General features: G+C 45.7%; 1 protein-coding gene across 1 annotated transcript; it reads right to left on the reverse strand.

Annotated features, from left to right (window-relative positions):
* Positions 1 to 2,438: 2,438 nt before the first annotated feature.
* LOC307247992 (ubiquitin-protein ligase E3A) lies at positions 2,439 to 15,054 on the reverse strand. The gene is made up of 11 exons (XM_080024173.1): positions 14,970 to 15,054; positions 13,969 to 14,013; positions 13,236 to 13,534; positions 10,693 to 11,939; positions 10,432 to 10,576; positions 10,010 to 10,215; positions 5,184 to 5,348; positions 4,919 to 5,074; positions 4,742 to 4,815; positions 3,685 to 3,828; positions 2,439 to 2,611 (listed from the first exon to the last, which is right to left on the reverse strand). Exons 1-11 carry the CDS (start codon positions 15,044 to 15,046, stop codon positions 2,491 to 2,493), a joined length of 2,679 nt encoding a protein of 892 aa, XP_079880299.1. The 5' UTR covers positions 15,047 to 15,054; the 3' UTR covers positions 2,439 to 2,490.
* Positions 15,055 to 15,352: the final 298 nt, after the last annotated feature.

Consider the following 15,352-nt stretch of genomic DNA (forward strand, 5'->3'; position numbering starts at 1 on the left):
TGGCCCCCCAAGCAGACTAAAACAAGCAAAAAAACATCTGTAAAAACAATTTTCTGGCTGAAACCGGGGTTCAAGATAAAACAAAAGCAATGGGAAAGAAAGGAGTGCTCGGGGCCGTCTTGTAATGCTGCGGTGGTACCTGTTGCTGGGCCCCGAGCACGTCCCATTAGTGGCATACAGGGAGCTATGGACCACGACCCATCAAGTGTTTCAATAACCCCGATGACACCAGCGTCCCCCTTTCACCCTCCAATGCATCTTCACTCCTTCTAATCACCGGGGAAAAGGAGGAGGGGTTCCGTTTAATTTATCTGATTGATTGGTTAGAAAAACGAGCAGGTGACCGAACAGTCGCCAGTTCGACATGCATTTTCCGAGTGAAGGCCCTTAAGGTGCCTTTGAGCAAGGCACTGAAACCCCTCACCTGCTCCAACAGAACTCCTCATTGGCCAACAGTAGAAGGAAAAGACAACTCCCAGGTCTGACGGTGTGGACGCGTGTGTACCCCGCCACCCTTCTACCTAACTCCAGTGGAGATAAGCAAAGATTTGTGAAGTGTTATTGAGACACTTGGGGAGAGCGTGTAGGCTCTCACTCAAGTCCTTTGAGACAGTGATTACACCCCTAGTTAAACTGTCCAAAAAACTTTTTTTTTTTTTTTTTTTTTTAAACAAAACAGGAAAAAAATAATAATAAAAATAAACAATAAAAAAAAAAAAATAATGGGATAACTGCCAGTGTGGAAGGGAAGATTTCACAGTTGGCATTGCGAGCAACATTAGCAAACAAAAGAAAATGTGCCATCACAAGACAGTTTTAAAAGAGACAGACGTGGTGTCCAATGGATGCAAGACCCTCGAGGAACGACGCTGTATGGGCGACGCTCAGAGACCGCCCGCAGCCGCTTCATTTAGCTCTCCTGTAAGCTCTCCTGCTGGAGGCCACGGCTAAACGGGCGTCTATATTTACCAGATTCCTCAGTATGAAGACTATTCATAGACGAATAATTCAGTCCAAGCGAGACGTCACACTGTGCTTACGGGGGGAGGAGGGGGGGGGGGGTGTGGACCAATCAGCTGGCTCTGAAAGTTGGCACGGTGCGTGCAAAGTGCTCTATGCTGGTTACGCGCCCGTTGGGCCCCGAGGCTACGTCAAACTGCCGAGTCTGGCTTCACCAGTGAGCAGTCTAAGCTGTGAATAAATCCTCCGATGGGCGGCGGGGGACGAGTTGTCCAGGCCCCCGACTGCACTGACATGTACAATACTGTTTTCCTTTTTGTTTTCTCTTCTTCCTCTTTTGCGTTTTTTTTTTTGTTTTTGTTTTTTTAATAGAGAATCGTCAACACAGGAAGACATGTGTAAATTATACGTTTTGAAACAATCGCAGCGATCTGTCGCCGAAATTAAAAAAAAAAAAAAACAACAAAAAAACAAAATAAAACAATACGAAAAACAACAAACATTCTGACGATGTCTAAGTGCACTTACACAGCTCTTACAATATTTTAGTCTAACCTGCAGTTTTTCCAAATGACAAAGGAAAAAATAAAAATAAAAGCTACTTGATAACGTGCCATTCTATTTCAAATGACTCAACTCTCCAAAAGCTTTGACTGGATGAACAGTTGACCTTGTTTAAAAACATTAAGAAACGGGGGGGAAAAAAACAATTTTTTTAAAAAACAACAACCAGAAACTATAACCAATGCTGTGAGCTGTACGGTTGGGAACGGGCGCCTTAGCATTTCTTCCAAAAGGAACAAGGGGGGGGAACGAAGAAAAAAAGTGGTGAAGTAAACACAGCTCGCTAGGTGATCATCTAAAACCACTCTCTCTAGAACTGCTGGTGCTGTCCACGCGCGCCACGCCAGCTTCAGCGACTACCAAAGACGCAGCTGTTTCTCTTTCGTGAAATCGGAACGACAAACGGGGGCGGATTTGTCGTCGATTTTGTTTACGCGTTGTCCCAGTTCACGTCGTTCAAACACCGTCCCTCCCCTTCCCGTTGAGCGGGAAGCTGTCATGACAGGCAGGTAAGAACGGGGAAAACAAAAAATAAAATAAAATAATAAAAAAAAAAAAAAAAAAAAAAACAACATTACCGATTTCAACCTTAAAAATAAATAATAAGGAAAAAAATCCTCTCTGTACAAATGAAAAAAAAAAATAGGGGGGGGGTGGGGGGCGGGGTTTGAGAAGTGGGGCAGCGGGGACGGGGGAGGACTGCTGGAGCGCCTCTGGAGCGTTTCACCTTCCGTCTGAACCGTGTTGACGCTGCTGCTTGTTTTCCCTCTCGTTACATGTGACTCTTTCCTTACGCCGCCTACTACATATTTTCTCTACATGGGGGAGGTCGGGGGTGGTGGGGGGGGCAAGACTGGATGGGGGGGGGTGCATTCTGAAAAGGAGTCCTTTTGCAGTGTGCTGGGGAGGGGGTGGGTGGGGGGTGGGGTGGCAGGCGGAGGGGAGGGACCCCCCCATCCACCCCCCTCAGAGCATGCCAAAGCCTTTAGCGTAGGTGATGGCTTTGAGCAGTCTCTCCCTTAACTTCTCCTTGGTGCTGTACTCCGGCAGCAGCAGCACGTTGAAGCAGGTGTGAGATGTGGGTAGCCTGCCCGACACAGACAGACAGACAGACAGACAGACAGACAGACAGACAGACAGACAGACAGAGACAGGTTAGTTCACTGGCCAACTTAAACACTGTGAAAGTCTTCGTCGCCACATCGTGAAGACAGGAGATCAATCAACCACCTACGAGGACTGAGTGCGAGGGCTGTGCATTTTGCTAAATTCAATAGTTGGTTTATTTTAAAAAAGGCAAAATAAATAAACTGGCTTACATTGCTTTCTATTGCAGTGAAATGGTGGTTGGCATCCATTGGGAAACTACTGTTTAGATAGAGCCGCCATTTCCGGGGCGTGTGCCTTCAAACTCAGAGCCAATCGAACGGCTGCCTCTGGCTCCGGCAAGGTCTCGTTATCCAGCTCAACGAGATCTGGAAATAAATACCGTGACGCCGACGGAGTCGCCCCGCTGAGTGGCCTACGAGCGTGCCTCTCCCCTTTCGAATTTTAAATCTTTAAAATTCTTCTCAGCTTTGGTATCGGAACAACTCCACCCGCTCTGCGCTGCGTTCGGAACGCAGGGAGACTGGAGGCCGGTATATGGTCGTGCGTCGACGCGGCGCCGACGCGCGCCTCTCTGTAAAATCTGGCCGCCACATTGCGAGCGCTGCGGTTGGCCGCTTGCTTTGGGCCCCGCAGGGATTTCAGCCCCGTTATTTCCTCCTCATTCGCCTTGGTAGCGAAATCACAAAGTAAAAAAAAATGTTTCGCCCCAAATTTTAAAAATGACTATTTACAACTAATGGCAGGGAATAGACATTACAGTGCGTGAAAATATACCATGTCTGTCAGGATCAATCCAGGCCTTTTTTTTTCCCCCCCATGTGTGAAAACTGGGAATTTGGGTAAAATAATATGATGTGCAATAACAGTAAAGGAGGGTGGTGCTGCCAGCAGGCTTCTGGCGGCATCTGCAGGTAGCACGGCAGACTGCACATGCCCCAGAACAATGAATAGCTCACCACCACCGTAGACACCGCAGAGGACTTTAAGTTATATGTTAAAAAATAATAATAATAATAATGATAAGTCCAATACGATTAGATGCGTCCTCACCTGTCTGTGTCCGGTCCGTTCTTGGCAATGATCATCTTGAGCTTCCCGAGGCCGCCCACGGGGGCTCTGTCCGTCCCCGTCGTGAACTGCAGGAAGAGCCGCTTCTGCTCCTCGCCGAACGAATGCAACGTCTCCCAGAACTCCCTGCGACGGAAGCGGGATACAGGGACGGCGCGTGAGAGGAGGGCGTGCACGGAATGCCGCATTCAAAACAAAAAAGAGATTTGCCTTTCCCTGCACCGTCAACAGCTCTCGCCGGCTGGACGACGTTGAGGTTTACAGCAGTTAACAGAGAAACACCTACAGTTCACGGGGTGACCGCCGGCGGTTCCAAAACAAAACAGATAACTGTGGAGGTGTAACGCATTCAGTTGATAAATACTTTATTTCGTCTGTTACGTCACCATTTTTTTAATTTTTATTTATTTATTTACTATATATTTAAAAAAAAAAAAAAAAAAAAGGGGGGGGGGGGGGGAGATTAAAATTATTTTTTAAATGGTGTTTCGAGAAAAGACGCAGATGTCATTACAACAAAAATTGTCTTGATGTTTATCATTAAAGATGTTTATCACGAGAAAACACTGTCGTAAGGAGAACAGAGATTGAGGGGCAAACTGATGCAGCCCCCGAGTTTAATATTTTGTTTATATTTTGTTTACCGTGCAGCCGAGGGACAGGAGCCACGGAAGACTTCAAAGATTCCACCATTTCGACAAAAGATGTTGAAATAATATCTAACGCCGCATTTTGTCATTATTATGGGAAATCTGTAATATTAGTGAGGCGGTAGAGAGGCACTGTTTGAAATAAAATGACATTGTCATATAAAGTGAGTCTTTCATTCTCTTCATTAAAGAGGAAAAACTTGAATACTCGAAAACAAAAAATCTCAAGTATTTCTGAACGTTAAGAATTAAAGCGTTCCCTGTGTTACAATTGGAATCACTTCCACAATTTCAAATAATTATTCAGTCAATAGGAGTGAAAAAATGTCTCAAGAAAATGGCCTGGAGAAGGCCAGGATCATTTCCAAACACAGACTCGTCTTTCTTACTTAATTATTCGAGAATCTCTGTTGTAGCCGCCGTCGTATTCTGTCGTTTCTTCGAGAGCCAGGAAGTCCAGGTTCTGCGTTCGAGAGAGCGAGAGAGGCGGCAAAAAGAAAGGGATTAGCCGTTTAAACCAAAAGCGCTGACATAAATATCCAGAGTGGCACGTGCTGGGCGCGTACCCTGCTGCCGCAGATGAGCAGCTCGATCTCCTCGGGTCGGAAGAGGTATTTGAGCGGCGACTCGTTGGTGACCATGTGGAAGCCCCTCCTGAAGGCCTTGAACTGCTTCTCCACGCTCTTGTTGAGCATGTACTCTGCGTACTGGGCCACAAAGTCCTGCGGACCCACAAACACAACCAAAAAAGATATTTTTATCTGGGAACTGGAACCGAAGGCGTTGGCATCAAAAGTTTCGACCTGAGCGCGCCGGCCACCCCCAGCGTACCTTCCTGTTGTCGTTCGTGACGGGGATTTTGTCGCCGTTTTCCCGCAGGTCATGCATGAGCGGGTTCCCAAACAGGTCGGTCTGGGAGATCTGGAAGGTGATCATCATGTCGTCCTCCACGCTGCCCTCGTAATCCAGCAGCTCCGTCAAACTCTGGAACAGAACCTGTAGGGGACGACGTTTTGTTTTTTTGCTAAACTTTCTCGCGTAACAAAATAATTATATCGGTCGCGCACGTTCCTTGTCGCCTCGCGATTCTTGAAAAAAAACAAAAAAAAAAAACCTCCGACAGTTCCTCCGAGCGGTGGGAAAGCAACCGAGGACTCTGAAGAAGTGAGCTGAGGTTCACGTTTCGGGCCTAAATGTTTCCTAATCTTGTTTCCCTGTCGTGGTGGAAAACCAGCTCTTCACTTGCCCTCAACTATTTAATAAAAATAAATAAATAAATAAATAAAAATGTCTTGACAAAAAGAGAAACTACTCCATCGTTTATCAATCACGCCAAAATACAGTGACGCTTCCTATATTTCACGATTTTCCGGGTTGTGTTGACTATGGCAGTCCTGCATCAACACGAGTGTGCGAGCAAGAAAGCCCCAGTCTGACGGAGCCAATACATGAAAAAGAAACCACAACCACCAAGACAATACAAATAAGGCAGTGTATTGCACATTCATAAACAGATTTGGCAATGGTGTCCTGACACTTGTCAAGTGTCAGGACACCATTGCAAAAAAAGGACTTGAGAAGAAAGTGTCAAGTGCACACTGTAACACTGGAGGGCCGAGCAGAGTGCATCCTCTACCTGCAGTAGCTCTCAGTAAAGGGTACTGCTGGAAAAAACCTATTCCTCCACTTTGTAACACTAGTGCAGTGCCCTTTCAAAACATGCCTGTTCATCTCGTCTATTCAAAGTTTATCAATATTACACGGCACGTATCCAACACGCCTGGTCGGAACGGACTGCTTTCACGACAAGCCCCACCGGGTCACTGTTTTCTGTTTATTGAAAGTTTATCAATATTTCACGGATCGTGTCTCCAAATAGCACCAAATTTACATGTCCTTGGGTCCCGAGCAACACACCCACCAAGGGTGAAATAGCTCGGATGAAAGGTTGTCAAAATAATCGAAGGACACACACACACACACGCACGCACGCACGCACGCATCTTTATTGCGAACTTCTCTTGAATAACCCTTTTGTAGGAATGAAGGGAACCGAGTCTGGCTAGGTGATGAGCCGTTCTTTAGTTTTGGCAAGTTTTACCGTTTTATGTTGTTGTTTGTTGAAGTTGCTGTCTCCTGCCGCTGGGAAATGTCTCTCCCTCTGTGTATGAGATAGCCTACCCTCCTCCCTCGCCGGGAGGTGCCCTGGCTGAAAGGAGCGCACTCACTGTCACGTCGGTTCACAAAGCAAAGGTGCACACACACACACACACACACACACACACACACACACACACACACACACACACACACACACACACACACACACACACACACACACACACACACACACACACACACACACACACACACACACACACACACACACGCGTCTTACTGTGAGGTTTTATTTCAATAAGTTATTTTACTATTATTCATCTGTGAAAAATACTGTTTATACCTGTTCTAAACAAAAATAGCTAACTATAGTTTTTTGTTTTTTTTAATGGTGAAATGTTTTTCAAATATTATATAAATAAAAAAATTTATTGTTCCGACACATTCAAAATAAGGATGTTCCTAATAACTACTGTAATTTCCCTAACGTTTAAATGGTAGTTTTGACTAGTCCAAAAGACCGAATATATAAATATTTCATATATTGTAAAAAATATTGAGTATAGTATAAGATCACAGTTTTTTTTGGAACAGTACAGAGTAATGGCTTGGAAAGTCACTTAACTCAATTGTGTTTAAAAATGTTGTTTTATACATGCAGGAAACAAACAAAAATAAATAAATAGATCTAAAATAAAAAGACAGGCACTGGAGCCTGCACGCACTGCCTGGAGGAGAATAGCAAAAAACTCCACTCCCATTCTCTGAGTTAGGTCTATGTTTTTCCATTTTCCATACAAGTGAGAAACAAAGGAAACAAAATAAATTGAAATCTTTCTTTATGAGATTATATTGTATGTTGCTATATTATTATTACAAGATCTGCATATAGAGTGGGACGCAATTGCGGGGGGTACGATTTGCACACAGTGGATCGCAGATCACAGGCGCCTCGACTCAGCGTCCCCTCCCAGTGATCTGCGCTCCGCTGTGCTGTGCTGTACCGTTTGACCAAAGTGGGAAAATACCGAGACCCGGAGCTGGGGGTCCATGTGCCTTTTTTTTTTTTTGAGCACCTGCCCCAAAAGTCTCTGTACGGGACTGTAGAAGGGGAAGTGAGTCGGGAGAAGTTTCTCAACAGCTCTGAGCGGAGAGGGCGAGAGCCTCCGCCCCCTCTTTCTCTCCTCTGCTCCAGTTTCAGATTAGGTAAGGGGTCACTCGCTGATAGACGATTTAATCGTAAATCGCCCAAGCTGAACATAAACTGTGAAATAAGACAACCTACTCAGTTTTCAGTGAGCGTTCTGATTCAGAAGACATGTCCTGAAACAAGCAGTTCCGATTTGTGTCTTAGTACTACATAGCTTTGAGACACATTAGAATTAGAACCATCCTCATATCTGAGTAACTCCACCCACGGCTGGAGCGTTACCAGACCTAGCATCGAAGCTAAGAGCTAAGCATGGGAACTGCTCTGTTGGCTGCAGAGACCAGCACAAATCTTTTAAAAGAAACTAAGGAAGGAATTAATACCAACTGTCCAACATAACTTCAAACAAGGGAAATGTAAGTATTTGCTGTCTTTCTTTCTGTGTGGTCCACAGTAGGTTGACTGTACTGTAGACTGCGGCGTGCAATCCACTCTGTGTTTCTCCAAACAAAACCGTGGATGTATTTATTTTTCGACATTTCCATAATTGAATGAAACAAATAAAGCCCCAAGCCCCGCCATATCCTGTGGTGCTCCAAGCTGCTCCTGACACCGCGGTGAAAATGGGAACAAACTTTTAAATTAGGCCTTGTGGATCTAATATGGGAGAAGATTCAACAACTGGATTGCTTATTCCTCGCCTCAAATTTGTTCAGAAACTGATTTTTGTGGACTGATAAAGTGAAATCAGTGAAAGTTTACAGAGAAATACAACGGAATCTGGAGTAAAGCTCAAACCCCATTGGCTCACACAACCCAGAAACTTGTGCTCAAACCCCATTGTAGGGCTGTACCCGACTCATAATTTTGTCAGTCTAATCAGATTTGGCTGTTCAATGTGAATATCGGACCATTCGTCGGTGGCGGCACGCGGGGGTGGAGCGGGGTGGGCTAAATCGGCTCTTCCTATAGGCGAGATAGGCGGCCGCCTCGGGCACAACACAAAAAGGGGCGCAGAGAGGGAGCAATTGGGGAGCATTTTGCGCACCTGTATCCCTCTCTGACGGCAATGACAATGCACGCGCCAGCAATGAGGTGCATGTGATCCGCACGCCAAAACAGTGTGTTTTTATTTTAGATGTAGGTTATTTAAGGTCTCCTTGTGGAACAAAAACAAGTGCATATGGAACAGTATGGAACGAAACAGCGCGTAATAGGGACAATTTCTCCGTGATTCTCTCTCCAATGCCCCCCTCTCCACGTGTTATGTGCAGTAAATAATCTTAACGAGTCTACGAGTCATGGCCCGTTCCTCCGTTACCCGTCCCCACACTGTTTTTAGTGGTATTATTTGGAGGAAAGGGGCTGGGCTCTCCGTGTTTCTTGCCGCCATTGGGGCGCATGGAGAGCCGTGTTCACGTCCGTGTCCAGACGCGGATGATATACACATATGAAAATATATTTATAATTCCTCATTGAAATGTTATCCCTGTGCATTTTGTGCTTCTATCTGTTTTATCCTGTGATTGTAATGGACACTGACTGAAAAAAAAATTAAATAAATAACGACTGGTCCGGTAAAATAAATTATTTTGGACACTGGAGCAAATTCTACAACAGTGATGTAACTGTAGGGGCGCAAAAACCAAAAATGCTGCTTTGATCGCTGTCCATTTGTGGGGATGGCCGGGGAGAGAATGGAGGAAGACATTCTGGACCCCAACGCTGGTCAGACTTTGTGTTGGATATTAACATGTGTGATATAATATGTGCATAATGGATCGGGACGGTACTCGACATGGAAATCCCCGGTAAACGGTCCTTTAGTTCAACTAAACATGCCACATGGTACAGTCACACCGCCAGCGCACATGCACTACAACAGCCGGGCTAAGAGTGAGCTTGAGGAGGGGCGAAAGCGCTGCACTGTCATGGAAAGGGGCGTGCAAGACAAAACAAGAGAATCACTGCAAAACTGAATGCGGCACAATAATCGTTTATCTAGATTATTTTGTTTTCATAAACATTGGAAGCCAAAATCGTAATTGACTAACATTTGGTTAATCGCCCATCACTAGCTTGAACTGAAGGGTAATACTCGACAAGGAAAATCTTTCGTCGGGTTGCAGCCTTAGTGAGGTCTCTCACATTTTCAACATGTTAAGATTTGAAAAAAAACAAAAACTTGTCGTATGGATCAGGCATTTTTACTGTGATCCTCATTTCTTTAACATCACAGGTCCATATTCAGAAGACAGTAGACAATATGGGGTAGAAGAGGGACACTATTGGGAGCAGGACATAAACACTCATGGATGCAACACCAAAAGATCAAGGGAGCAACAAGAGGATGACAGAAGAAACACTAGCGATACAACAAACATCCTACCGGGTTAGAGTCGGCGAGGTCCCTGAACGTTCCTTTCTTGCCCATGAGCTTCCGGTAGACCACCATGGGAAAGTGGACGTCCAGGATGCAGTTGTTGTAGATGGCCAGGCCGAGGACGATGCCGATTAGAGTGTACTGGCCGTCATTCTCAAAAGATGAGGGATTGAACCAGAACAGCTTGGTGTTCTCGTCGTATGTGAACATTCCTGCGTGATGGCAGCGGGGGACACGAGAAGGTAATTTTGGATAGCGCAATGAACCCAGAGGGAGACTAAAAGTATTGTAACATCACTGCAAGTCTAATGAAAACATGTTAGTGATAACTGGCTCAAACCAATGGTCATTTTGGAAGAAAGAATGGAACATGACTCTGCTAATGCAACTAGTGATTAAAAAAAAACCAGCATCATTTGGCTTCCTACCAATATCTGGGTTAAAGATCTCCTCCACCACAAGCTGAAAGAACTCTTTGGAAACCCCTCCTTCATCAACACCTTGCTCTCCTTCAAACTCCACGTACAGCTGCTTCTTCAAATCTGCAGGATTTTCCATCGCTATCATCTCCAGCTACAACCATTATGAAACAAGAAAAAACAGTGAGTAAGAATCAAGTGAAGCATTTGTTCCTGAACCAGTTTTTAAACCGACCCAACTGAACTAAAGGTCAATGGGGGCACACCTACCCTGACCAGTGCATCGTCGATGATGTGGTCTCGGCGCACCTTGAGTCGGAGGTAGGGGTTGAGCTGCTGGCCCTGCACTAGGCTGTAGAGCACAGTGATGCGGCGCTCGCTGTACATGCGGATGCGGTTGTCATAGTACAGGCCGAGGTTCTTGGTGACAGCGTTGAGGATAAACGGGCAGGTCATGAACGAGAACTTGTTTTCTGTCTCCACCTTGAAGAATGTGTAATCCTTGTCCATCTCCAGCACGTCGTTGAGGGGCTCGTTGATGAACTCCTCGAAGGGGATGAGCGGCCGCCGGCAGTCGTTGGTGCGGATGCCCAGCTCAGTCTCCAGTGGGTCCACTCGCGGACCCTTCTTGTTGCGGCGCTCCTCGCCCAGCAGCTCCTGCAGCGTCAGCTCGCTGGACTCCGGGATGGGCTCCTCGTCCTCCTCCTCGTTGTGCTCCGTGTCCACATCACCGCCAAGTATGTTTGCATAGTAGACTATCTTCAAGCACTTGGTGGACGCCACCACAGCGTCATCGTCGTTGACTAGGTTGCGGCTGTTGAACTCATTGCTGATCACCTTGTAGGTGATGAGCTGCTGAAAGGTCTCCATCATGCGCCGGATCTGCTCGGCCCCGTAGTGCGACCACAGGCGGGCCAGCTTGGCCAGGGCGGGGAGCGGCAGCTTGCTCATAGCCTTACAGAATTGCGGGAGGGCAATCTCCAGGTACTCGGGGCTGTGCAGGTTGCTGTTCTCCATTACTATGACAAACAGGTTCAGGTAATTGGGGTCTCTTGAGTAGACGTTGTGGTACGTTAGGTCGCACTCCACGTTAGGTGACAGGTAGACCAGCGCATTGAGGAAGGCCGCTTCCACCTTCTCGTTAGACAGCAGGCGCTCGTAGACCCGCCGCACGGCTTCCACATCCACGGACACCTCGTCAGGCCCCAGCTTCTGGACGTCGTTGTCCCCCGAGGAACCCTCGCCAAGCCGGGACGAGGAGGCGGGGGAGTCCTCCTCCATGGCGACAGCAGAGCAGGCGGCAGCCTCCTTCTCGTCCTCGTCCTTGTCCTCATCCTTACCCTGGAGGGACTTGAGCTCCTCTTTGGTGTGGGGTTTGGACCTGCGGAAGCTCTGCACTAGGCCTTCGGCGCTGGAAAACACCCGGCCAATTACTCGGATCAGAGGGGAGTAGTCCTCCTTCTCTGCGCAGATGTCCAAGATCTCGTACACTTTCTCCTCCGTCAGGTAACTGACATCTAAATAGAAATGTTGTACTTTTTGTTAAAGACAAAGAAACATTCTGCATGGATATGAATCGTGGTAAAGCATGTAAAATATTGGAGACCATATGAGGAAAAAGGCATCTGCATCTTGAAAGAGAAAATGTTGTTTATGTTGTCTTCCCCTTTGAGACATGACATTCACTTCACAATTTATGAGAAGAACTTTTCACAAGAGAAGTTTCATTTTCACATTCTTCCACTGAGGAACAGGTCGACTTCGCTGAATCCAAGTTTTTGAATTTGTGATGTGCAAAACGGTTTAATCTCAAAATCAAACCTATCTTGGTTCAAGAAAGATATGCAAATTACAGGAGAACATTGCGAATACTTGAAATCTAGGACATACTATCAATAGCTTGGCAAATCTTTATTGTAATTTTATCTTTCTGTTGGTTTGGCTTAGACCACCCTTACATTGCTGAGAATAAGACAATGCCAATTGCAGCTGCAAAGTTTAAATACAACTCGTGGCTACTTATGGTCAACGCTAGCGAACTAGCACATTCAATAAAAAGATTGAAGAAACAACAACAAAATACGTAGTGAGGAGTGGTATTTAACAAGTTATGCCTGTGCCTGGCAACTTGAAAAAAAAATGTTTTTTCCATGACTTCCACCTAAGTTATCATCTCTTGAAAAAATTACCATAACATTGTGCATTGTTTTTTCGACAAAGACCATCTGCTTGAGAATTTAAGTCAGTGCACTATTCACTAAGCGACCATGGTTAAAAAGGAAAATCAAAGGAGGGGTGGACTACAAGAAATTAAACAATCAAGGGTGTTGGTGGCAAAGTTATTGTGTAAGCTTCAGTCAACCGATTCGTAACTTTAGAATGGGGCCATCGGCCGATTCATGGCACACTTAGATCGACCCAGGGGTCCGTGTATTGATGTAGTCGTATCTTTAACGTTAAAACCTGTTTCTGATTCGTATCAGTGGATCGTTACACCCCTAGTCACTGTACCTGGGAGTGAAGGGTACCTATTAAAACCATCAGGGGGTTTGTGGGGATATCTGCAATGACTTCTGGCATTCAGAGTAATTGCTTATGTATCTCATTTTGGAGGTGAAAGGTCCAATTTTATCAGCAGTACCTCGATGTGGAACCACACCAATCCAAACTCTCTCATTGGGCAAAAAAATAAAAAACATTTAATTAAAACAAAAAATAAAAAAAATAAAATTACTAAAAAATAAGTGGACTACCTTTTTTTCTTTAACACTTTAACACAGTGATATCATTGGTTAATTAACTCTCTGACTTACCTTTAAAGTCACCCCTGACAGAATTGATGTCCTTGTGATTCATTTTCCTGCAAGCAGAGTTGTTGAGGGCACTGCTCTCTAGATAGGCAGAGCTGGTGCCTTTCTTTGAAGGGTGGGGGTCACACAGTTTGGCATTGATTTTATAGAGCTCCAGGGCCTTAACCGCTGCTGCATTGTTGTCCATGCGATGGAAGTCCATCGATGAGGCACACCACGAGTTAGAGCAGGAGTCATTTCCACAGCCCTCGGTTAACTGGTGGTAGTAGCGCTCTATTAGATGTTTGGCGGCTGCTCGCTTCCTGTGTTCAGAGGTAAGACACAACATCTTATAAACACTGAGACGAGGCCAAAGTATGTATAGCACAAGCACTCAAAGTCAACGATGAACGTGGGAATTGTCCGTTAGAACGTGTTTTGACATGTTGGACGTATAGACATTTCACTGACATTAACAAGCACAGCTGATATCAGGTTTGATGCCCACAATCACTTAAAAACTATTATATTTGATTATCTACAGTCAATATACGATCAAAATAATCTGCAATAATCTAGTTATAATTACTACAATATGGACGACAACAAAAAAGGAAAGAGAAAGGGGTGAGAACAGAAAACACTGCAAAGAGGTACACATCCATGAACCGAGTGATGTAGGGGTCAGGTTTTTAGTTTGACCTAAGGAACCGCGGTTACATGCATACCATGAATAGGATTTTCAGGTTAAACTCACATTCGGCTTGCTTCTGGGTTTTCCGTTTCAGGCTCCTCGTATTCTCTGATGGAATAAATAACAACAATCATCACTTCAGCTATCACAGGAGGTTTTCCTGCCTTCACACTGACAGGTGAGTGCACCTGTAATACGGCGCGCAGCAGATCGAGGACCATAAATCGTCCGAGCCAAGTTCACAGGCAAGGGAGCGACATGAGAGCCAGCATCTTATTCCAGCAACAAGGCTCGTCCTGTTCTGATCGGGGTGAATCAGCGATGGTAGTGCACAACCAACATAATACCACTGAAAAGATGTTCAGAAAATGGCAATATGCAATAAAGACTGAGATTGGCAAAGATTGAAAAGAAAAAAAATTGGCAAGATACAATATACCTAAAATTAGATAGAACTATTTGGCTATACACAATAAACCTAAAAACCTACTAAGACAAAGGGAAAAAAAATGTCAATATACAAAAACCCTTCACATTAACTACCAATGGGCAGATTTGGCAATGGACAATACACCCATGTCTCAACAATCGACACTGTCAAAAATAGGAAATTGTGCATGTCTGTACAAGATAGATACCTCAACTTAGCGGATTAGTTGTATAAACGGGAACACGGCCATCAACCGCAAGACTCGGTGCTTACTACTCCATTCATTTAATTTAATCGTTGGATTCTTGACTGGGAACCACATCACTAGCGGCTACCACACAGATGTTAGACATTGACTGACTGGCTAGCTAACGCTGCAAACGCTATATATATATATATATATATATATATATATATATATACACACACACCCCATTGTTCATATTTCAAAAGGCGTTTTTCATTGTATTTAAATATAATGAGCTCGGTGGTAGTATCCGACTGTTAATAAATATTTGCCTGGTTGAACGAACAGTATTCAGCGCTAGCTGCCAACCAGCTAGCATTAGCAGCGAGCTACCCCTCCCCGCCTCTCGTCCTGGAGCCGCGGCTCTTTCCTGGATGCCGTACCCACCGCTCGCACGCTCCCGCGGGGCTCGGTCCGGCCTGTGGTGGCGCACACTCACAGTCCTCCTTCTCGTCGGAATTCATACGAGACTTTCTCCCTCCCTTGTTCGTTACGCTGTCGGAGTGTGTGAACGCGGCAATCCCGGCGAGCTTCGGGGGACGGGGCGGGGGGGGAGACGGGGACGCGGAGGTCTTCTCAATGCGTTCCGGGCGGCGCGGCGGGATATTTATCGGAAAGTTCCTTCAGGGCCTCCTCGTCGCATGCTGTTTCCTCTTTCTGCTGTTTACAGCCATCTTGACTTGACCATCAGCCAGCGGTCGAACCGACAGCCCACAATGCACTGCGGGAGAGCGAGCGTTCGGTTTGAAAGGCGCCGTCTCTCTGCTCGA

The sequence above is a fragment of the Zeus faber genome (genome assembly GCF_960531495.2).
Source record: "Zeus faber genome assembly, chromosome: 2".
Taxonomy (NCBI): domain Eukaryota; kingdom Metazoa; phylum Chordata; class Actinopteri; order Zeiformes; family Zeidae; genus Zeus; species Zeus faber.